Source organism: Lactuca virosa, chromosome 5 (genome assembly GCF_052849685.1).
Source record: "Lactuca virosa cultivar CGN04683 chromosome 5, Lactuca_virosa_CGN04683_v6, whole genome shotgun sequence".
Lineage (NCBI taxonomy): Eukaryota > Viridiplantae > Streptophyta > Magnoliopsida > Asterales > Asteraceae > Lactuca > Lactuca virosa.
The window spans coordinates 117,595,871-117,619,613 of record NC_136430.1 but is presented as its reverse complement, the minus strand read 5'-3'; the positions used below and the strand labels follow the sequence as shown (position 1 = coordinate 117,619,613).

At 35.5% G+C, this 23,743-nt stretch overlaps 3 protein-coding genes across 3 annotated transcripts; 2 read left to right on the top strand and 1 right to left on the bottom strand.

Moving 5' to 3' along the window:
* The first annotated feature begins 13,746 nt into the window (after positions 1-13,746).
* LOC145111659 (uncharacterized) lies at positions 13,747-15,497 on the top strand. The gene is made up of 2 exons (XM_079047919.1): positions 13,747-13,949; positions 14,387-15,497. Exons 1-2 carry the CDS (start codon positions 13,747-13,749, stop codon positions 15,495-15,497), a joined length of 1,314 nt encoding a protein of 437 aa, XP_078904045.1.
* Positions 15,498-15,524: 27 nt separating this feature from the next.
* On the top strand, positions 15,525-16,178 carry LOC145111658 (secreted RxLR effector protein 161-like). The gene has a single exon (XM_079047918.1). It carries the CDS (start codon positions 15,525-15,527, stop codon positions 16,176-16,178), a length of 654 nt encoding a protein of 217 aa, XP_078904044.1.
* Positions 16,179-20,517: 4,339 nt separating this feature from the next.
* On the bottom strand, positions 20,518-23,496 carry LOI1 (Pentatricopeptide repeat (PPR) superfamily protein). The gene is made up of 2 exons (XM_079053921.1): positions 21,848-23,496; positions 20,518-21,065 (listed from the first exon to the last, which is right to left on the bottom strand). Exons 1-2 carry the CDS (start codon positions 23,431-23,433, stop codon positions 20,600-20,602), a joined length of 2,052 nt encoding a protein of 683 aa, XP_078910047.1. The 5' UTR covers positions 23,434-23,496; the 3' UTR covers positions 20,518-20,599.
* Positions 23,497-23,743: the final 247 nt, after the last annotated feature.

Below are 23,743 nucleotides of genomic sequence, written 5' to 3'. Positions count from 1 at the left end.
CTTTAAAGAACCTATAAAGAACTTATTTAGACCCTAGGTTACTTATTTCACCATATATTACTCAATTTGATTGAGTTTATGATTTGGAATTGATGATTCTCAAGTGATACAACTCAAACTCCATTTTCTTCAAATTTCATTTCCAATATAATTACTCATCAATTTACAAATATTTACATAATCTAATGCTTCAATCGATGATGATTTCCATTATATTCCAAATCATCATAGATATGATTTCCAAAATCTCATGGATTGCCATTGAATCCCTATATCAACACATAAACACAAATGGATCCCGATGATGAAATTCATGGTAATAAGTGATGATTCAACTTGAGATTTGTTTTTTGATCATTTAAACAAATTTAATTTAATCTTTAAACTCAATCAACATCATGATAAATCTTTATAACCAAGATACATTATAAAATGATATTGCTCGATAATATATGATCTTAGAAGGGTCACACTAACAACAACTTGATAATAATATATTATTAATAAGAACTTGTTTTTGAAAAATATTTATATTAATATATATTATTTATAAGGATTTTATTCTTAATGAATATTATATTTCTTGTAGTTAATTGGAAAAAGATTATTTTCTGAAAATAATATATTTTTCTAAATGAAAGTATTAAGTAAAAGAGCTAGAAATTATTTATATAGAAAGCATTTGCTTTTATATAAACTAAACTATTTACTTTTATAAAAAAAAAACATAGACATATGTAATATAAATTAAATCAATTCTAGGCATTTTGTGTCCTCTTGGATACTCCAAACCCGAGAATATGAGAGAGAGAGAGAGAGAGAGAGAGAGAGAGGGAGGGAGGAGTTGGAGATTTCTGCCAGTTTCCTCCATAAGTACGAGCACTTACTCTCTTACATGGAGTGGTTAAAGGGTATGTTCCAAGTACTTGATACTTGACTTTTTCCAAGTATAAATGAGAGCATAAGGAGCTAGTTTTGGTTCTTCCTTTTCTTTCAAAAAAATGTGGGTATGCTTCATCTTATGCTCTTACTCTCCTTCTTCCTTTTTTCCACTTATGCACTTAATGGGTTAAGTTCATATGATGAAGATAAAGTTGATAATTTCACACTCTCATTGAGTTAGTATTTGGTATTAACTTAAAGATTAATAGTTTCAAATCATTACAAGATCAAGACTGGCATCTTCACCAAGTTGATTTATTGTTGGTGTCCTAGACAAGTTGGAGATTTGCTATACATTCTACATTAACATCCAACCTCCAGAGAGGAACTCAAGTCTTCAAAGTTTGTATCACTTTCTTCTAGTTTGGTTGTGTTTTAATCTTTCCTAGCTTTGCAAAATGATCATTGATGGGTAAAATATTTTTAGTTTATTCAAATGTAAAATCACTTTCGTTGTTAATTACGTCAAGTTTGACACGAAAGTTAGACTATTTTTGAATAAAATCCCAACACACCAATCACCATAATTCTTCCATGGATGGAGCTTCAAGCTTACAATTCCTCATTGTAAGGTCACACCTTATGATCTGATGAGTCAAACACAGGACACACTAATCTATCAGCATGATCATCTACACATTCACATCGCCAGCGTATCAAGCTTACCAGCGTTAGCTTAAAATTTAGTTATCCAACTGTAATTCTTTGTATATTATGTAATGATATAGATAAATATATAATAGATCACATATCTGGTATCTTTACGATAATATTGGTTCTTAGTATAGATTAGATAAAATCGCTTCAATCAAAGGATATATAAGTATAGATTAGTATATATACAACATTAGGGAAAACCCTAATGTGCTGGACATGGTGATTATGATTGTGGCTTTGTGTCATTCGTCTTTGTGACAAACCCGTCTTCTTGGTGAAGACAAAAACTCTTTTCTTGGTGAAAGGAACAATTTGGAGAACTTCTGTGTTATTTACTTTCTGTTGATTATTTTTCTTAGATTAGTTTTACGTTTTTTTATTCATACTTAAAGTGTATCCGTTCGACACAAACCTTCAAATGGTATCAGAGCAGGTTTGTGATACACTCAAATAATCATGTCAACCTCTTTTGTTCCTAAATCATCTATCTGTAACCAGATCCCTCCGTTTGACATTACAACTTCTCTTATTGGAATGAAAGACCATGAAAGTTCTAGAGTTCATGGATTTCGATATGCTCAATGTCGTCAACAAAGGTCATATGGATGCTATGCATCAATCATCCAATAATGGTGCATCTGGCAGTAAGCTGAAAGGGAAATGTGTTCCCTGTTATAACAAGGAAGAGAACATGATGTTGAATCTCGATGTAAAGGCTAGAATTTCTATTGGAAACTCACTTCCTTTTTCTGTCTATCGTTTGGTCCAAAACTGCTCGACTGCTCAAGAGATGATGCCCTCTCTATCATTTGCTTTTGAAAAGGAAAACTCTTCAGACGATGAAGCTAAGTGTCTCGTGGCTCAGGTTGTTTAATCTCATGCTGACACTTTAGATGGCAGCGTTGGGATCTTTAACGTTGATTCTCCTCACACTGCTGATTACCTCAAGTCAGAATGGGACGATGCATCAACTAATCAGGTAAAAAAATCATGTTAATCTTTCCTCTATTGATAATATTGAAAAAATGAGACAATTGTTCTCTTATGTTTCAATTTATTGATCTCAAATAAATAAAAATTTTCTCTCAGTCTTGAGCTAAAGATTCTCAAAGAAAAACTCATTTATCTAGAAAAATATTTTATGTTTTAAAAAAGGAAAGCACTTGTATCTTGCTTACCAATAATTAACTTCACACTGAAAAAGCAAAACTTTTTGATCATGCTAACCGCACTCAACTTATTTTGAATTTTTGGGCATCCTCTCACTTTAATGTTACAAGAATCATTAATGCTCAGATTCCAGATCAGTGTAAGAAAATTCTTGGAGGTGATATAGAAGGTGTTGTTTCTTTAACCAAAGTCGAAACTAAACAAAACTTTTATAAAGTTGATTAGATCTCCTCATTTTGGGTTTTGTTGTGTTTTGGCCTCTTTTTGGGGATGATGATGGAGTGAAGTCATTTAAGGGGTTTTTCTTTCAGATCTGAGTTGGTTTTGGTACCCTTGAGCCTAAAGGTGCAAACTTTATGAGGATTTTGGTGTCATGCATGCATTCAGTCAATTATTAAGTCCATTATAAGCTTAAGATCTTCATTTAGACATGCATGAACGTAAAGTTGGCAACTTTATGTGGTTTTCCAGCTCAAGGAAGTTAGATCTATGTTTTGGAGTCATTTCCTTATGGATTAAGTGCTTGATGTATTAAGATGTGGGTTTCTGGCGAACTCGGCTAGTTTATGGATAAACTCGGCGAGATGGCTCGGTTTTCCCCGACATTTTCATATTGATAGAGGAACTCGGCGAGTTTTTTGGTCAACTAGGCGATTTGACTTGGTTTTTCCCGATCTGTGCAGTTGATGGAGAAACTCGACGAGTTGAAGGACAACTCGGCGAGTTGGGTCAACGTGGACCGTTGAATTTGACTTTCGATTTATGTCTTTGAAAAAATTTGTCCCAATGGGTACTTGAGGTAATATGAAGTGTAATAAGGAAAATTTTGGACTTAGGATAAGGCCCATATGGGGTTGGACCCAATTTGGAAAACTGGGCCATTAGTAGGCCTTTGTGGCTCTTTTGTTTTTGGGCTTCAGTTTTGGTTCATGGTGGGTTAGGGGTAAAATGATCATTTTACCCCAAGCAAGGATTATGGATTATAGCGTGGAACCCAATTGCTAATTGGGTGTGTTATTGGTTTTGATAGCTCGGGAAGCCGGCAGGGCAGCAACTAAGTATTTCCTTCAGTGAGCTTTTGCATTCGAGGTGAGTTTTCCTCACTGTACTTTTTGGTCGAAGGAACTAAGGCCAGCCCATTGGATTAGATATCCTATGATGTGATAGTATGTTATTGTTCAGATGATGAAAATCCATTTGAATCTACCCCCAGTCCCTATTTGGGGCATTACCAGAACCATGAAGAATGATCCTCGAAAAAAACTGACCGCGAACTTAACCCAAAACCGAACCATATGATGAACCTAAAATCTTAACAAACCTTGACTCTTTGCTATGACATTACCAACCACTGCTTCGTCGAGCAACGGCGATCAAACCATGAACTTTTGTGATACATCCAACCCTTACTGGCTCTGGTGCACCCCACCTGGGCATCCACTTGATATAATCACCAAGAACTTTATGACTTACGACTGCATAAGAAATTTCCAACTTGAGAATCAAAAATCTAACAACAGCTTGTGAACAGCTGGAATTATATTGCATACAACCTGCTGAGACTTTCTGATACCTTACTGATACTTCCCTCCATCCTTATTGTTTCCCTTATCCAAGCAACAGATTTAGGATTCACCCGACCGCCCGTCAACACGTCCACACCGAAAGCACTACAAGCAAAAGAAATGAACCATCATGATCACTAGGCCTACAGCCTATGACTGGAATGCTCCCGATAACCCACCAGCACTGTAGTCATCGCATCATTCACCCATCACTCCGGGCCTAAAGATGTCCACCTCATTTTATTACCCCGAAGGGACCTAATCGACTCCCTTACAATGCCAACTGAGCACCACAGAACGGCTACCAAGCAAAACCTTACGAAAACAAAGTCGCACACGATCCGCGGATTGGATAACGATCGCACACTTGGTCAAATTCGAAAACTATAACCCAAAAAGGACCACGCACATAAATTGAGCCAAATGCTACAGCGCCCTCTTGCCCAGCTCTCTTTCTTTCTCTCTCTCTCTCTCTCTCTCTCTCTCTCTCTCTATATATATATATATATATATATATATATATATATATATATATATATATATATATATATTATAACTCTTATATATCTGTAAGAGTTTATTTTAAATTCTTTTAAAAATATAAGGTTGAAGTTTAATTAACTGAATTAACCTTTAATTTATTACTCTTCTAAACCATTTTAGATTTAATATTTATATTTTAATTAAATATTTAAATCATTTTAAGGGTAAATCAATTACTTTAATTATCTTATAATTAAATACTTTTGTTTCCTTTTATATTACTTCCTTAATTTCCAAATTAGGGTTTTATGATTATCTAGTATTAGGGTTCGGATTTTAGTCGGATAAAACTACAATTAATGGCTAATAGTTATCCTACAATTCAAAAAATCAAGTAAATCCCGAAACCCTATTGCAACCAAAAGCGCGCCGCGCCAAGGTCTAGGCACGTCGCGCCCTACAATTGACAGGTTTCTTTGTATCGAGTTCCAATTTCATAATATACATTAATAATTAAAAATCCTAAGCTGTAATACCACTGGTGGGTTTTCTAGGTTAAAAGAAAATGGATTTGCACAACGAATTTTACACATACACTCTTATGGGCACATGCAACTTAGAACTTGTATGGCAGATTCACTGTTATAGCAACATACTTTTTGAAACAACTTCTAACCAACTATAATCGAAATTACTATGGTTAGAATCATACATTTTAGTATATTCAAATATACTAACTCTTGAGTTCTTCAAATGCTCCAAGGAAAGCTAACATTAAATAGTGTGAATGTCTCTAATGGTTCACACCAAGAACCCTAGAACACTAGAACTTGAAAGAGGAGAGAAGAGACACGATGAAAATTGGATTTCATCTTCCTTGTAAAGCTAGGAACGAAAATTCAAGGCCAAGGGGTCCTATTTATAGGTTAGGTAAATTGCAGATAAATGCATATTTGAAAATTTAAATATTAGATTTAATCCTCATTTCAAATCATTTCCTTATCAGCTACCACGATGATTCCAAAAACCCTAAAATATTCCTTAAAACCGTCCCCGTTATGGGAGGTCCTAGAATTGCTTCTTCTGTTTAGATGTTGAATAATTACAATTCACCCATTGCACCTTTAACTAATTCCAGTTAATCCGAACTAATTCCAGATTAATTTTGATTAATATTTAATTAATTCCAAACATTTCTAATTAATTCAAAATTAATTATTAACAATTTCTAATTAATATATTAATCATATATATAATATATTAAAAAATCATTTTATCTCTCTACTAATATTAATTCTAGCTATTTCTGGTTATGAGGGTAACCCAAAAAGGACTATACTTTTATTCTCTAAGATTATAGCAATTTAGTTAAGACCATAAACACCTTAATCCAACATAAGAAACTTCATCTCGGTGCAAGGAAGCAAGGAGCTAGCTTAGATTCGTCATCTACTTTAGAGTTCTAAGTTATTTGAGGTATAAAGTCGCTAACTTGTTCTTTAGTTTCTTAGATCTAGTCTTATTATCTTTTGGTCCCTTTTTGGTCCAATCCTTAGGAGTTCTTGGAGTTTGGATAACTCCATAAATTTATGCTTGGGTTTATTTCCTTCTGGACTTAGGTATTGCTGGAAAAATGGTTATGAATGCATTTCCTTTGAGCCATGCAAGATATTAGACCCTTTAAGAGTTGGGTTTGAGTTTCAAAGAGATTTGGACATGAGAAATGATAAAGTTTGAAAATCATCCATTAGGACCCTTAGAAGAAAAAGATTTGAGCTTCTGAGCTCTTAAAACTAGGGTTAAATGCTTAAACCATTAAGTTATTTTGGATACTCACCACGATGCGGTAAAAGGTGGTTCGTCGCGTGGTGGCGGGTTTCACATAAAGTTTGAATTTTTGTTTTTTTAATCTTTCTATTTAATAGGTAACCACGACGTGGTTGACGTCCTGACAGTTTTAGTTTATTATTTTTTGTTTATTATTTTATGTTCCTTTTTACATGTTGGTTTTCTGTTTATTATATGTATTTTCAAGATGACGGATATTGCGTAAATGACGATGGGCGCATAAAAGAAGCAAGTGCGCAACGATCAAGGATTAGGACTTGTTCCACCAGAAATTCCAGTTGAAACCAAATTTGATCTCAAGGTGTTATGGTGCAAAGTTATTCATGGATTGACTTTGTGATGAATTGACTTGAGAAAACATACTTGCACATGTGGTATTGGAGCCTTATGACATGAGAGAGAGAGAGAGAGAGAAAGAGACTTTTTAGCACCTCTATAAATAGTGGGTTGCATACCACTAGTAGAGTGTGCTTGAGAGTTGTAATATTGAGAGTGTGGGTGTGTGTTAATTATGTGGATTTTGATCTAGATCTTTTTTTTGTAACACCTTTCATAATCAAATACATATCTTAGACACCCAAATCATCATGTTCATTGTGTTCTTTACAATTCCACATGTCAAATCAAATGCTCGTAACACTAGAATTGGTATCAGAGCGGGTCTTCGAAGATTGATGTGATTTTTGAAGAGACGATTCTTGATTTGGCAACAATCAACACAATTTGAACGATCTATGTTGAGTCTCTTGTAATCTCTCAAAATCATGTTTGCATAATTGTTTTTGATCATATTCATTTTAAACCCAATCACATTTATTTTGAGTAAAATGTTTTTGATCAATTACTGTTCATTAAAATTCATTGGAAATTCAAATCAAAAATTTGATCCGATTTAATTCATTCAATAGCCCAAGATTTTAAACCAATTACTATTCATATCGTTACTATTCATTTAACCAAATTGAAGCCCAAAATCCAATATATTTCAATATCTAGCCCAAAGTCTCGATACAAACATCATGTTCTTCATCAACACATTATCTGTGAATCAAAAATTTATATCCGTCTATCTCGCATGCTTCATTCAATTTGATTCACGAAATTAAATTGTTCATTGTTCTTGATTATCAAAATTCTCGTTTAATTTTGTTTCGTTTGCTCGATTGATTATCCATTTCATTGTATTCAATCAACTCATTCAATCTTGGTTTGTGTCTAATACTTGAATGATTGATTGTCTCCTATTGTTGATCAATTATTCTTCTTATCAACGATGTGAGCTAAGAAGGCGTAACACTTGTTTTGTAGATACTTTATGGATTTCATGCAAGATTTGATATTAAGGTTTTTGCTAAGTTTGTCTCACTAAATGACTAGTGATTCTTCGTTAGGTAGAGAAAGACGTACTACCTTGTCGTAGCATATCATTTCGGCATGATGAGAGGATAACCAATCCATGCCTATTATGACGTTGAAGATTCTGATCATCATAAACATGAGGTTAACGTGGAAGACGTAATTATTCAATGTAAATATGCAATTTTATAATAATTTTGGGGTACTACCAAATTGAACAATTTCCATTTCTACCATATGAGTTTCCATAAGCTTATAGGATTTATCGTTTAGGAATTGTATGAACTTAGGAGTAATATAGCTTTTATCGGCACCCAAATCAAAAAGTACAAATTCATATAAGTTGTTAATTAGGAATGACCAGTCACCACTGATGGACCCTGGATGGCATCCCTAGCTCCAATCACGAATGTCCTTCCACTGGCATTCCCTCCCTTGATCTCTCAGTTTTGGGTAGTCCATCCTGTAGTGCCCGCATTCGTAACAAGCTCCTCTCCTTGTAGTTGTGGCTCCTTGTCTTAATGCGGGTGTTGGGTCGGTGTTGGGTTCCTGCAGTTCTTAGTGAGGTGACCCTTCCTGCCATAATTGTTGCATACTCAACAGGAACCCGTGTTATGGTAATTGTACTGGTTGCACTTTGGAAACCTTCCTATATATGGCCTTGTTGGGTTGGTTGTTGTCGTTGTTTTTGTTGTTGCAACTTTATAGGCTTTCACTGCCTCTGGCTTCCTTTCTAATGGATGCCTTCCTTTTCCCCAAAAATCCTTTCCAAACTTCCTCTTGTTGTTTCCCGTCTTCGGGAGGTTAGCCTTCTGAACCATGGTGCCTCCACGATTCTCCTGATTGGTTAGGCTAAAAGCTAGCCGCTTATCATTATCATACAGCACATATCAAAATACCCCACACTTGTCTTTTGCTTGCCCCCAAGGAAAACTGATTTTATTATCATCACATCAAAACCCTAGCTACCAACATCACACACGACAATCCATTTTAAACCCATCCATTACATCAAGACCGCAACGCATATATTTGTGTCTAATTTTTCCTAAGAACTTCCCCAATCCTAAATACATACAATCCTCATAAACACTTCCCAACAGTTTGAACAACGTTTATTTTTGCCATTCATACCTCGTATGCCCTTTTATTTACCCCCTTTCATCTTAAAAGTTATTGTCAAATACCAAGTGACTCAACAAAAATGAAAAATAATATATAACATAATTTTCCTAAAAAATATAACTACACTTTTTATTGTTGCAACATTTTCTTTTTGTGGAACTTTTTCTATTTTTTCACTTTTTTCTTTTTTTCTTCTTTCATCTTTTCTCAATACTTCAACTTCCCATAATCACATATAAGCAAACAAATAACTTAAATTTAAACATAGTTGCAACTTTACTAATACTTAAGTTAGTGACTTTCTAAAAGATTCATTGGAGCACTCTGTGACATCCCCAATTTCACGGCCAGAAAAGACCGATTTGTTTATGCTTTGTTTTATAAAATCAGAGTAATCCTTTGATTAAAAGTGTTGCGGAATTTGTTCCCAAAACAAAATATGATAAGAATTTATCAAAGCATTTCTTTAAAGTAAAGTATTTTCATTAAATAACAAAATCTCGGGATGTCATGTTCCGATACAGACCAAAAGCATAAACAGTATAAAATAGACCTTACAATAGTTATTTATAACTACTGATCTATAATCCAAAATCTCTCGTCAAGTCCACCAACTTATACTCTTTTTCCATTACCTGTAATGCAAAGAAAACTGAGTGGGTCAGGCTTGGGAGCCTGATGAGCATATAGGGTTTTCAACCCACAATAATATAATTATTATATTCAATCATCAAACAATCAACCCAATTACCCATCCCCATTATCTTCTTTATTTCTTAAGGTTTTACCCTAAGAATCGACTATCCTTCCTTCATTCGTTCCTAAGGATTGACCTAAGGAATTGGCACAAAGTCCATTGCTACCTGAGGTTCCAATAACAAACACTAAATCCATAGCTGCCAAGGTTCATCTATACAGTACTAAATCCATAGCTACCAAGGTTCATCTATACAGTACTAAATCCATAGCTGCCAAGGTTCATATATACTGTACTAAATCCATAGCTACCATCGTTTTATTATAAGACACTAAATCTATAGCTGCCAGGGTTTTTAGAGTACACCGGTGAACATCAAGTCCACAACACCTACAAGTTGCGAGCTTGCTAGTGTTCCACAGGACTGTCTAGAATAGTCTGTGGTTGTCATCCCTACTCTGCTGAATGACGGGGGCCATCGTTTGGGTAAAGGTTTCACTCATTTTTCACCTGTCACCCTCATCTCATGATCTATATCATCTTTCGTCTCATCCTCAAACTAATCTTTCCTCACACACCAACTGTTTCATCTACCCATGTTCTACCCAACATATTTGTAGATATAAATTACATATATAGTTTAAATCATTTAAAAACCTGTATAAAACATTCATTCAACATCCATCTCAAGTATACAAACAACGTATAAACACATAGCACGTATTTCATAGCAAATACTTCATATCTATGCGGTAGAAGAAAGTAACTACACACTCACTTGATTAGATGATGATCGGGCAGCACTACGACTTTAAGAGTAGTATTTCTTCCGTGAAACCGGGAGATCTTCACAAAAACCGGGCCTTTCGCGAGCAGAGTTTCGGCTCGGAAACTTTACTTCTCGGGATCTTCGGGGCTTCGGGACTCGCTTCGGGTCTCGGGATGATACCGGGGCTTCGGGATATAACTTGCCAAGAAAAAGGAAGAATAAGGGAGTGAAAGGAAAGAATTTAGCAAACAAAAACGGCAGCCCTCGCTTTCTATTTATAGGAGGGGTCTGGCCTCCGAACGCAGTGCGTTCCCTGAACGAATGTAGCGCATTCCGCCGTGCGTCATTGCTTACGAACTTCGGACTTGACAGGCGACAGGACTGGCTCTGGGCTCTGAACGCGGGGCGTTCCCCCTTTTGTAAGTGTGCCTGGAACTTCAGAAATTCATATCTTTCGCATACGAGCTCCGTTTTCGACGTTCATTATATCCATGAGTAGGTGAGATTATGCTCTACAACTTTCGTTTAGACTCCGTCGACAAATTTTGACTTTATTTTTATTATATTATTTTTAGTAGGCCGGGACAGGAAAACTCCGTTATAAACTCATAACTTCTTCATCCGACGTCCGTTTTCGTCTGTCTTTTTACCGTTGGACTACTATCGACGAGACCTTCGATTCTCGTTTAGATTGTTTCTGCTAGAAATCACTCGATCTCATATTCGAACTTTAGGCTGCATACCGCTAAGCTGAAACTTAGAAAAATCATAACTTCCTCATACGAAGTCAGATTTGGACGTTCTTTTTATGCACGCTCTCGATTTAACGTAATCTACGACTTTCGTTTAGATTGCTAAGGCCAAATATCGCTCTAACGTAAATTCACTATTTACGTCGTGCTGTGTCGTGTCGGTTCTGTCGCGAAACTTCGACAGGTCATAACTTCTTCGTTATAACTCGGATTTCGGCATTCTTTATATTTTCGGAAACCTTGCCACGACCACTACAACTTGGTTAAGATTATTTCTTCTAAACACTCTTCTATCAAAAAGTCATTTTTGACGCTTATCGTCTCTAAATTGACTAGCCCGGATCTGCGGGCGTTACACACTCGGAATCCCTTAGGTCACTAATGGAGCCCATGTCTTTCCATGAAACCCGTGTAGTGGCATTCTTCCCATTCCAATGCACGTTAATATACTACAGGTGGACATATATGCAAAAATGTCCCACGGGTAATATTGACCAACTTCGAAAGGTCACAGATCGGCTCCACTCTTGAACTGTTACTTTATTTATATAATAACTAGACTGAACAATACAGAAAATTAAGCATATAAACTTGATAAATTGACTCTCTTTATTTTGAAAGAAAGGACCCAGGGGATAAATCAGTCACTTGTAAGCTTTTTATTAGGTGTAGATTTTCCCAAAGCGAAAACTTTTTACATCCCTCAAATTGGGCAAGGTCGTGTTTTTGTCTCATGATTTCACTAGGACAGGGAAGCCACAAATATACTAGAACATATGTTGGCTCAAATAAACATCGAGGCTCGCATCGGATTGTCCCACACAACATAGCAACCTAGATCTTAACATAACAACAATTTTCAACTAGATTCAATTTTAGACCATTGTTTCAAGTCTTTCTAAAAAATTTTAATCCTAGTCATTTTTCGTAATATAATTTTTTAGAATGCTTGTTATTCCAATGTTCAACCCCTACCCCACACTTATTTCATGCAATGTCCTCAATGCATGCTTTAACAATAAAGAACATAAAAGTAAAGAGAGAAATTGGAACAGACTCCCCTGGGATAGAAGTGGCGAGGTCGAACTTGAATCTTGTGTGTGTGACATCTCGTGAGATAGTTGGAAAATGGTATTTAGACTGCTACTGGAATAGACTTCAATACACCAAGAATAAAGGACTTCAAATGGTGAGAAACAAACAACCAAAAATGGTGAAGTTAAGTAGCACCACGACGTGGTTAGAAATGAACACGTCATGGCCTTCAATAATGTGGACATTTGAGCGTGAATTTCCTCAACACCACATCGCGATTATATGTGACCACGTCGTGGTTTTTTTGTTTTCAGAATAATAAAACTTTTATCCATCTCGATTCTTGCCCAAGAAAAAGCAATACCCAGGTGGTATACCCTTCTATTTTACTGAAAAATGCTCTTATTTAGTTATTATGACTAACTACTTATCTTCTTCACTCAAAATCATTTCCTTTCAAGTCGCGAGTTTCACCCTCACTTAAGATTTTGTCACGTTCTCTTGGAAATCATTCATCAACTTCTCTCACCAACTAATTATGCTTCTAATAACATTCCTTATTCCAGAGTTGAATCAAGAATTCTTAAATCAAATAATTAAAGTTCTTCAGATTTAGTAGTTGAAAAGATATCAAAATCTAATGTTAAAGGAAAGAATCCAGGAATTAAAGTTTGTTATCGATGTGGTGATGCCTCTCACAAAGTCAGTGAATGCACTTATGAAAAGAACATCGTTCATGCTGATAATATCATGACTCAAAATGATAAGTGGATCAAAATTGGAAACTCGTTGAACTGTCTCCCTGATGATTGTTATAACATCTTTTCTTAGTGATCCTCTTCAAGTGGGTCAATGTATATCTAGTGTATATTTTTTTAGACTTATTGTACATCTTAGTTTCAGGGTAAAGAGCATATTTGGTATTTAGACAGCGGTTGCTCAAGACATATGACATGATTCAAGTCTCTCCTGGAAGATTTCATAAAGAAGGATGTTCCATCAGTTACATATGGAGATAATGGTAAGGGAACTACAAAGGGATATAGATCCATCAAATGCAATTCTGTCGTTTTCAAAAATGTCTCTTATGTGAAAGGCCTGCAGCATAATCTCATTTCTAGCAGTCAACTGTGTGACGCTGACTATGATGTTCTCTATAACAAGAGAGAAGGAAAAGTTGTTGATCAAAAGAACATCACTGTTCTTGCTGACAACTCACTTCATCGTTTCCTCTACTCTCGTGCTCGGTCTCATCTAAATTGGCTGTGGCACAAAAGGCTATCACATCTAAACTTCAAAAACATCTCAAGGATTGCAGGGAATCAACTTGTGAGAGGAATTCCTAAGATGGAATTTGTTAAGGACAAACTATGCTCATCGTGTGAAAAAAGGAAGAAAACCAAGTCTTCGTTCAAGCCAAAGTCTTGTTCTTCAATCATTAAACCTCTTCAACTCCTTCATATGGACCTTTTTGGACATGTTCCGATCAAGTCAAGAGCTGGGAAGAAATATACTCTTATCAATGTGGATGAATTTCAAGGTTTACATGGGTAGTCTTTTTAAGAAAGAAGAGTCATGCCGCTGATGAAATCATTGCTCTCATTAAGCAGTGGGAAGTCCTTTATGATCACAAAGTAAAGCAATTAAGTAGTGATCATGGAACTGAATTCAGAAACTCCTCTCTGGAAGATTTTTGCTAAGTCTCAAGAATCTCTCAGAACTTTTCAGCAGTTAGAACTCCCCAACAAAATGGAATTATAGAAAGAAAAAATAAAACTCTCATTGAAGTTGGAAGAACTATGGTTGTTGAAGCTGGTCTTTCATTGTCATCTTGGGCTGAAGCCGTCAATATAGCGTGTTATACCTAAAACCGGTCTATTATTGTAAAACGTAATGGGAAAACTGCTTATGAGATACTGAAAGTAAGAAAACTAGACATTTGTTATTTTCATGTGTTTGGATGTGTTTGTTACATCTTGAATCAAAGAGATCAGCATTCGAAGTTTGAGGAAAAAGCTGATGAGGGAGTGTTCCTAGGATACTACAATGTATCCAAGGCTTTTAGGGTATTTAATTTATCAAGGCAAATTGTTGAAGAAACACTTCATGTCACCCTTGATGAAGAGTCATTCATTCATGATCGAGTTGATCACCCCTCGTCAATTCTGAATGAACTTACTTACAGTCCTTCAGGCCATGTTCCTGAGCTCTTGTCAAATGACGTTGATCCTATTGTTCCCAATGTTGATCAATTAATCAGTTCTCAACCTATCTCTGAATATCAACTTGTTGTCCATGAAAAAGCTGATTCATCAAATCAAAAAGTCTTTACCCATAGCAATACAAATGAAAGTTCTAATCCAAGAATCCTTCGAGTTCATCCTGAATCTCAAATCATTAGAGATGTAAATTCTAGAATTCTCACTCATAGCAGAGTCAGCAGCAACTTCTGGATGTTAGTAAACTTCGTCTCAATGATCGAACCAAAGAATATTGTTGATGCCTTGAAAGAAGTTGACTGGATTAAGGCCATGCAGGATAAGCTCAATGAATTCGAACGTCATCGTGTGTGGACACTTGTTCCCAAACCTCAAGAAAAGACTATCATTGGGACTCGTTGGGTTTTCAAGAACAAAATAGATGAAGATGGAATCGTCATAAGAAACAAATCTAGGCTTGTAGCTCAAGGATTCTGTCAGCTTGAAGGGTTAGACTATGATAAAACATTTGCTCCAGTTGTAAGAATTGAATCCATTCGTCTGTTTCTAGCTTTTGCCTCTTTCAAAAACTTCAAATTCTATCAAATGGACGTCAAGACTACCTTTCTACATGGAGATCTTCAAGAAAAATTCGTTCTAAAACAACCTTCAGGGTTTGAAAATGAAGAGTTTCCAGATCATCTGTATCGTCTTGATAAAGCTGTCTATGGCTTAGAACTGGCTCCTAGGGCATGGTATGACATCTTGGCAAGCTATCTTCTTTCAAGTGGATACAAACGAGGAAAGATTGATAACACTCTGTTCATAAAGCAATCAAGCTCGCATATCATTCTTGCTCAAGTGTATATGGATGATATCATTTTTGAGTCCACTGATTAAAAGCTAAGTTTATAATTCGTGGAAGTCATGGCCAAGAAATTCAAGATGAGCATGATGGGTGAACTAACTTTCGTTTTGGGATTGCAGGTCAAACAACTAACTGATGGTATTTTTGTTTGTCAAGCTAAATATATTGAAGATGTGCTGAAGAAGTATGGTTTTTATAATTGCAAACCGGCAAAGACTCTGATGTCTTCATTGGCGTCTATTGGCACTGATCCAAGTGGCACTGATGTGAATGCAACTATGTTTCAAGGAATGATAGGCTCTCTACTCTATCTTACAGCCAGTCGCCCTGATATTATGTTTTCCACCATATTGTGTACTCGCTATCAAGCTACTCCTAAGGAATCTCATCTTCACACTATCAAAAGGATTTTTCAGTACTTAAAACATACACCCAATCTTGGGTTATGGTATCCTCGTGACTATGAGTTCAAGCTGGTAGGATACACTGATTCCGATCATGGTGGGTGTGGCATTGATCGTAAAAGCACTTCAGGAGGAGCTCAAATGCTTGGAAATATATTGGTAAGCTGGTCCAGCAAAAAGCAAACATCAGAGGCTTGTTCTACCGCTGAGGCTGAATATGTTGCCGCTGGAAGATGTTGTGATCAGATTCTATGGATTAAGAATCAGCTCTTAGATTATGGTTTAAACTTCTCGAAAACACTCATCTGATGTGACAACACCAGTTCTATTCAGATGATACAAAATCCAATGCAGTACTCCAAGACCAAGCACATCGACATCCGTCATCATTTCATCAGGGACATAACTCAAAAGGGAAAAGTGGAATTGTTCTATATTCCATCCACTGATCAGCTGGCTGACATCTTCACCAAGGAATTAGATGAAAAGAGTTTGAACAAATTAATTATATATCTTGGCATGCTTTCAATGTATTAATCATTTTCTAACTATTTTCTGTTTTTGAAAAACTCAAAAACAAGTGCCTCTTTTATTATGAATGCAAAATCTTACATTTAGTAGTTGCATGTATTGTCTTTCAAGCCTATCTACTATTTATTTCCATCTTATTACTTCAAAATTTATAAGGACTGGAGCTTTCTTTAAGGATCTCAATGCTCTTGCTATTGAGAAAAAGAGTGGCCTCGTGTCCTTTTCTTCTTGAGGATACTCTCATTCTCCTTCATTCACTGTTATGGATGCAAAGAGCACCATCAATGTAGTAAGACTTGTTTTCATCTACTGACTCATAATTCTATAAAACCTTGAATAACCTCATGTTGGTCTTGAAGACATGATGGTTTTATGAATTCGAGTCAGTTAACTCGTTGGTTACAATGACTGATCTTCACGTATTCTCTTGCTCCTGATGAACATGAACCTTAGAAAGCATCTGAAATGCTTTAATTATAAATAGTCTCATCACTCTTGATTCATAATGAAATGTTTACTGATGACGTTATCCTTGCTTATGCTTCTCTTTTATATCCAAAATTCAAGGGGAAGATATCTTGGAAAATGGAAATGCATTAATAACCATTCAATTCCAAAGATTTTATGGAACGAGTCTTTATCCTTTCTGAAAAAGGTGCACATACTTTGTTGTTTAAACTATTTTCTTTTTTTACTAACTTTTTGTTTGTGTTCTTATTTTGTTTACTCTTTTGTACCATTTTGTAAAGGAATCCGACGGTGGCAATTCTAAGCCTAGTATGCAACTTTTTACACATCGTCGTCTCTAGAAGCATGTTGTTGTATGTGACAAAAACTCTTTAAGTTTCTCATCAGCGAGACCATCTGCTGGGAACATTGAGTCACCCTCTCACGCTGATTGTTTAGCATTGTCTAAACTCTCAAAGTGAGATAGCCTGGTCCAGATAAAAAGATATTGATAAAAAGGCTAGGGTGTTTATTTTTTATTTATTCATCTTTACTTATCGCTGTCCCTGGAAGCATGCTTGCCGTATGCATCAAGTCTCATGTTATGCTGAAACATTGAGCATAACCCAATGGCTTACCCTGATTGCATAGTCAGCATCGTAAGAGATACTTGTCTGGTCCTTAAATAACAAAGGGTTGTTCATGTCCCTGACCTCCTAGTTTGAGGTATGACATGGTACCATTATGAATTAACGGTGAATCTTTGATTCGAAATTGCAACTTACTCTATGATACGGAAGTTTAAACCACTTCTTGTTGATGAGTTAATCTGTTAATGATTCACGCTGATATCACCTCAGTGTGACTGAAACAATCCGTTCTATCCTTTATCTTCTTAATAAAGCTTGATGATTCACTGTGTAAAACTAGACACTGATAAAAGGTTGAAAGTTTGTGCTGATGGTTAGTCTACGTACCGTAGGCTATCACATGCACCAATCCATTCTTACCCCTACATTCTTATTTAAAGTTTTATGATTCAGCATAATGTACCATACGCTGATGAGAACTTGACAAATCTGTGCCGATGGGTATATCATTGTCCGTGATATATTACATGCACCTATCCAATCTTTCCATTTTTCTTCTAATAAAAGGGAATTTATGATTCATCATATGAAACCACACGCTGATGAGGTCTCTCAATATTATATCAGTGAATGGTAATTTAAGCCCACGCTATCAGAAGACATCACAATCTTACTAGACTACAAGTTGAAACTATATTTTGCTCAACGTTAGCTATTAATGTCAAAAAGGGGGAGAAAGTAAAGCTGAATTTTTTGCTACTAGAATTCAGAAAAGCTCATTCTAAGGGGAAGTCGAGTCAAACTGATTCCAACGTTCTCAGATCAGCTCAGACTCATTATCTATTTTTTCTTCGTCTACTGAAATTCATGAATCATTCATCCTCTCAAGGGGAGCATTCGTTTAAAATGCAAAAGTCAAGATTTCATTCTTACTCTCAGGGGAGCATGAGCCAAAAGCATTCCGCTTATCTATAATGGCTCTTCTGATGACTCTAAAGAAGAAGTTTAGTTTTGACATCATCAGATAGGGGGAGATTATAAGGCCACACCTTATGATCTGATGAGTCAAACACATGACACGTTGATCTATCAACGTCAGCATCTATACATTGACAACGCCAGCGTATCAAGCTTGCCAGCGTCAGCTTACAGTTTAATTATTTCATTGTAATTCTTTGTATATTAGGTAATGATATATATAAATATAGAATAGATCACAGATCCGGTATGTTTGTGATAAGATCGGTTCTTATTATAGATTATACGAAATCCCTTCAATCAAGGGATATACATGTATAGACTATTATATATACAACATTAGGGCAAACCTTAATGTGGTGGTCGTGGTGATTGTGATTGTGGCTTTGTGTCATTCGTCTTTGTGACAACCCCGTCTTCTTGGTGAAGACAAAACTTCTTTTCTTGGTGAAAGGAACAATTTGGAGAACTTCTGTGTTATTTACCTTCTGTTGATTATTTTGCTTAGATTAATTTTACTTTTTGTTATTCATACTTGAAGTGTATCCGACCGACACAAACTTTCACTCATCAAACTCCACCATGATCAATTAGAGTTAAATTATATGAAGTTTAGGAGCTTAATCACTAAAACAACACTAGAATCAACTACTAATCTCCAATGAAAAGTCAATTTTTCAGATTTGCACTCTAATTTAAACCCTCGATTACGAGATAAAGAGATTAGAGAAGGTGACCACCTTCAAAAGCTAGAAATTGATGCTGGGGAAATACATGAATCTTCACTATGTCTCCATATATGCTTCAGAACACCATAGTTCCCAAAAATTTTCTAATTTGAAGAAACCTCTAAAACCTATATTGATGGTGGGGTAGATGAAATGAGTTTATGTCTCTCTAATAGATTCTTAGCGAGTTCCTAACTTGCATGCTTAAACTAACCTTCAATTTCATCACTAAATCTCTTCTTAGCTTCTCCAAACATCATGAATCTCTCTCTTTCCTCTCAAAAACGGTTTGAATGAGTTTGGGGAAAAAATGGAAAAAACAAACAGGTAGTTACCTTAACATTTTACATTGTACTCCCTTAACTTCTTTACTTCTCACAATTTTCCCCAAACATTGACTTAACTCACTAGCTAGTATTTATGTACATTAGTAGTCATTCTCTACCAAGACTTCTATGAATAAGGTCCCTACTAGAGTTAGCCAAGTCAAATATTGGTCAAGTATAGGTTTTTGTCTAAATTACCTATTTAGCACTATTTTTATATTAAACTCAAATAAGTACTAATTTACTTTTATTTAAACTAAATAAATAAATAATATATTCAAAATCATTATTTTAAGTTTTAATTTGGTTTATCTTTTTTTAATTGTTTATTTTCATTTTGTCAAGTTTTTATTTTTCAAAAAAAAAAATCCTAAGCCGAAAAGAGGACGTTTTGTTTGCATCCAATGATCCCTTAGGACATTATATGAGGGTCTATGGGATATTTGACTTTTATCTAAACTACAAGTATCTCCAATAGTATAATTATAATCCAATTAGTGTAATTATAGGTCAATTGTGTTTATCATATATACTTACAATGGTTCTTTAATTAATCATTGACCTCATATTCATCTATAAAAGTGGATTATAAGATCTCATATACTTGTAATGTGAGTTCATTACCTAAGAACGAATGACTCTAATATTGTATTATGTTTTGATACTTTCTTTGATTCCAATTATTATGTGCATAAACTATGTGGAATACTATATGTACTAAGTGGTGCTTTCACGAAATGATTTTTATAAAGAGTTGTTGAAATTGGGACGAATCTTATTATTTTAAATTGATTTTGATCGGTAATAATGTACATCAAACTTTGGATGGATTGTGACTTGTGTAGCACTCATGCATGTTGAAACTTTGTATTGTGATGGCATTCTACATGATCTTGCTTAGACGGGGGATTTTTAGCCCCTCGTATGGTACTTGTGTGATGGTTTAGGCATTTGAAAGTGCACGATCATTTTGAAAACTCAAAAAGAAATTTCATGTTATATATATAAGATATCAAAGCACTTTCAATAATTTTTGTGAATATCCATGTATCCAATATGAAACTTTATAAATTCCAAACTCATAGACCTATAAATCAAACACTTCCTAACATACAAATTCACATATTTAACTACCAATAATCTCTACACGAACATTCATAATTCTTAAACCGATGAAACCGATTATTATCTCTCACAATAATCTCTCTCCCAACAATCCCCGAAATAAACTTAATCGCACTATGACAATCCAAACAAATCCTCAAATTCTTCGTAACCCTAATTGGAACTCCAGGAGGTATAACACACAAGCCAAAAGCAATCGCTATCTTCTCACTATGGTGCCAAACTTCCGATTCACTCTCTTCTTCTTCTAAATCGAAAAGAGATAATTTTGTGTCGGGTAGGTATCCCGCTGCTTTCATTTGGTTCTTGAGTTTTGTGAGCATTGATTGGATTTCAGGGTTTTGTTCGTGAGATGTGTCTTTTGATTGGAATGTGTGGATGGAATTCTTCACGGAAATCCAACTGTAGCCTGTGGATTTTTTTATTCCGACGTCTTTCATCTCCATTCTTACGAGATTCGCATCCTCCCACCTAAATTTAATGGATAATTAGATTAATGATTGTTTTGCATAAATATTTGTTTTCAATACTATGAAACTACTTTCATCTTTTTTTTTTGGGCATAATATAAACACCATCGTACTTTGATTTTTTTCCAAAAAAACTGAGTTTTTTTTTCTGAAAAATAGCTACATAAAACTTTGAATTGTATAAAAACCACTATAGTTTGGAATTTATTCGGTTACTTAAAAGAAAAAAATACGATTTAACCATTACAACTTTAAATTACTTAAGAAAAAGCATCTTTAACCAGAAAATAATCTTCGAATTGTATTTTGAAATTCGTTATCAAAAAAACTCATAGTGGCTTTTTTCAACGAAAAAAAAACAAAATTTAATGGTTAAACCAGAAAATAAAATCTTTCCGTGGTAAAAAAAAAAAAAAAAAAAAAAAACCACTTTTAATTTTTGTTCATTTCAAGGTGTTGTACTTTTAATTTTTGTTCTTACGAGGACATTATATTTTGAAAAATTATACACAATAAAACCAATGAAATTTGCATTGTATAGGGATGACATTACCATCTTTTTTCAATGTAATATAGCTAAAAACCAATGATACTAATTGTTATTATTTGTATTTAACCTTAGCAATGTGTTTTCATTTATTCATGTATTACACCATTCTAATTCCATTATTTTTTTGTTACAACTTTATAGAGTTCATTCCCCTAACTGAAAAAAATCTCGTGTACAAAATCATTTTATAGGAACAAAAGATTATCATGATCAGTTTTGAGAAAAAATTATACCTTCCAGAAGCTGCAAACATGTTTGAAAGAATAACATGGTTTCCAGAATCCTGAGGATCCAATTGAAACAAATTATCAGCAGCAATCTTTCCTATCTCATTATATCCATGGACTTTACAAGACCCTAAAAGAGCACCCCAAACAGACACTGTAGGCCTACAAGGCATTCTTTTTATAAACTCATAAGCACTCTCCACCATTCCACCTCTTCCCAACATATCAACTACACATGCATAATGCTCAACACCTGGTTCAATTCCATATCTTAATTTCATTGAATCAAAAACATTCATCCCTAGTTTCACTTCTCCAGCCCTACTACATGCTGCTAAAACAGACACAAAAGTAACATAATTTGGTTTCACTTCAAATTTCATTTGTTCAAACAAGGAAATGGCCATGTTTGATTGTCCTAAATGGGCATACCCACTGAGTAACGCGTTCCATGTGATTAAGTTTCTTTCAGGCATTTCATCGAACACCTTTTCACAGTCTTCTATGTTTCCACATTTAGCATACATGTCGACTAATGCACTTCCAACAAAAATGTTTCCATCAATACATGATTTGATTGCAAGTGAGTGAATTAATCTTCCTGTTTCCAGAGATGAAATCCCAGCACATGCACTGATAACGCTTGAAATGATGAAGTCTCTTGGCTCGATGTTTTTTCTCATTGCTTGTAGAAAGAGGATGCAAGCTTTTTCTCCTTCGTTGTTTTGTTCATAAGCAGACACCATGGAACACCAGGAAACGTCGTTATGATTGCTAATGTTGTTGAAAACTAAGTGAGACGAATTTATGTCCTTACACTTACCATAGAAATCGATCAAGCTGTTTGCAACAGAGACGTGATGTTCATACCCATATCGTATTACAAACCCATGAACTTGTTTACCGATTTGCAGAAACAGGGCATCAGAACAAGCATTTAAGACAACGCAAAAGGTTATTGAAGTAGGCTCTCCAGATAGCCTTCTTGATTTGATGAAAGCGTCGATTGCTTTACGAGGGTTTCCATCAAGTACAGCGTTGGATATATACGCATTCCATGTTGCAAGATTCTTCACAGGCATTTCGTCGAACATTTTATTGGCATCATCCTTGAGACCGATTTTGGAGTACATATCGAAGGCGCTGCACCCAACAAAGACGTCATGTATTTGACCTGCTTTAATAGCGAGTCCATGGAGCTGCCTACCGGTTACTGGAGACCTCAGAGAGTTGCAAGCTTTGAAGGCGCATGGGTAGGTGAAGTCGTTGGGTGCGATGGAGTCGTGGTGCATATTACGGAAGTGGAGGATGGCAGCCGAGAAATGGCCATTTTGTACAGAACCGGAAATGAGGGCGGTCCAGGTGACGACGGAGCGATCTTGTGCAGGTATGAGGGAGAGCAGAAGTTGGGCTGAATCGAGGAGGTCGAGCTTGGAATACATGTTTACGAGGTGGTTGCAGATGAAAGTAGGAAAGGGGTAGTCGATGGTTTTGATGATCATGGCGTGTGTTGCCCGACCCACGACGGAGGAACGGGAGGAGACGGCTGATTGAAGCAGCGACGCGAGTGTACTGAGGGTGGCGGAGGCCATGGTTACTGGAACTCATGACTGGCGGCCTTGGTGTTTCTGTCGTGGCATTTTATTAGAAATGTTTTAAATGTTAAGCATTGACTATGGGAGTTGATTTATCATAGGAAAATATAGTTTTAACCTAACGAATTTATAATATTCAATTATTTCTTTCTATACATTAAGAGAATTAATTATAATGTGATCGATTGAAATTGTTCATTGACCCTTGATAGAAGGTATTGATGCCAAATCAGACAAAAATGGGTGAGGTGGATGCAAAATCAGATAAAAATTGAAAGATCTGGTTGACATTCCCTTGGCCACGTCG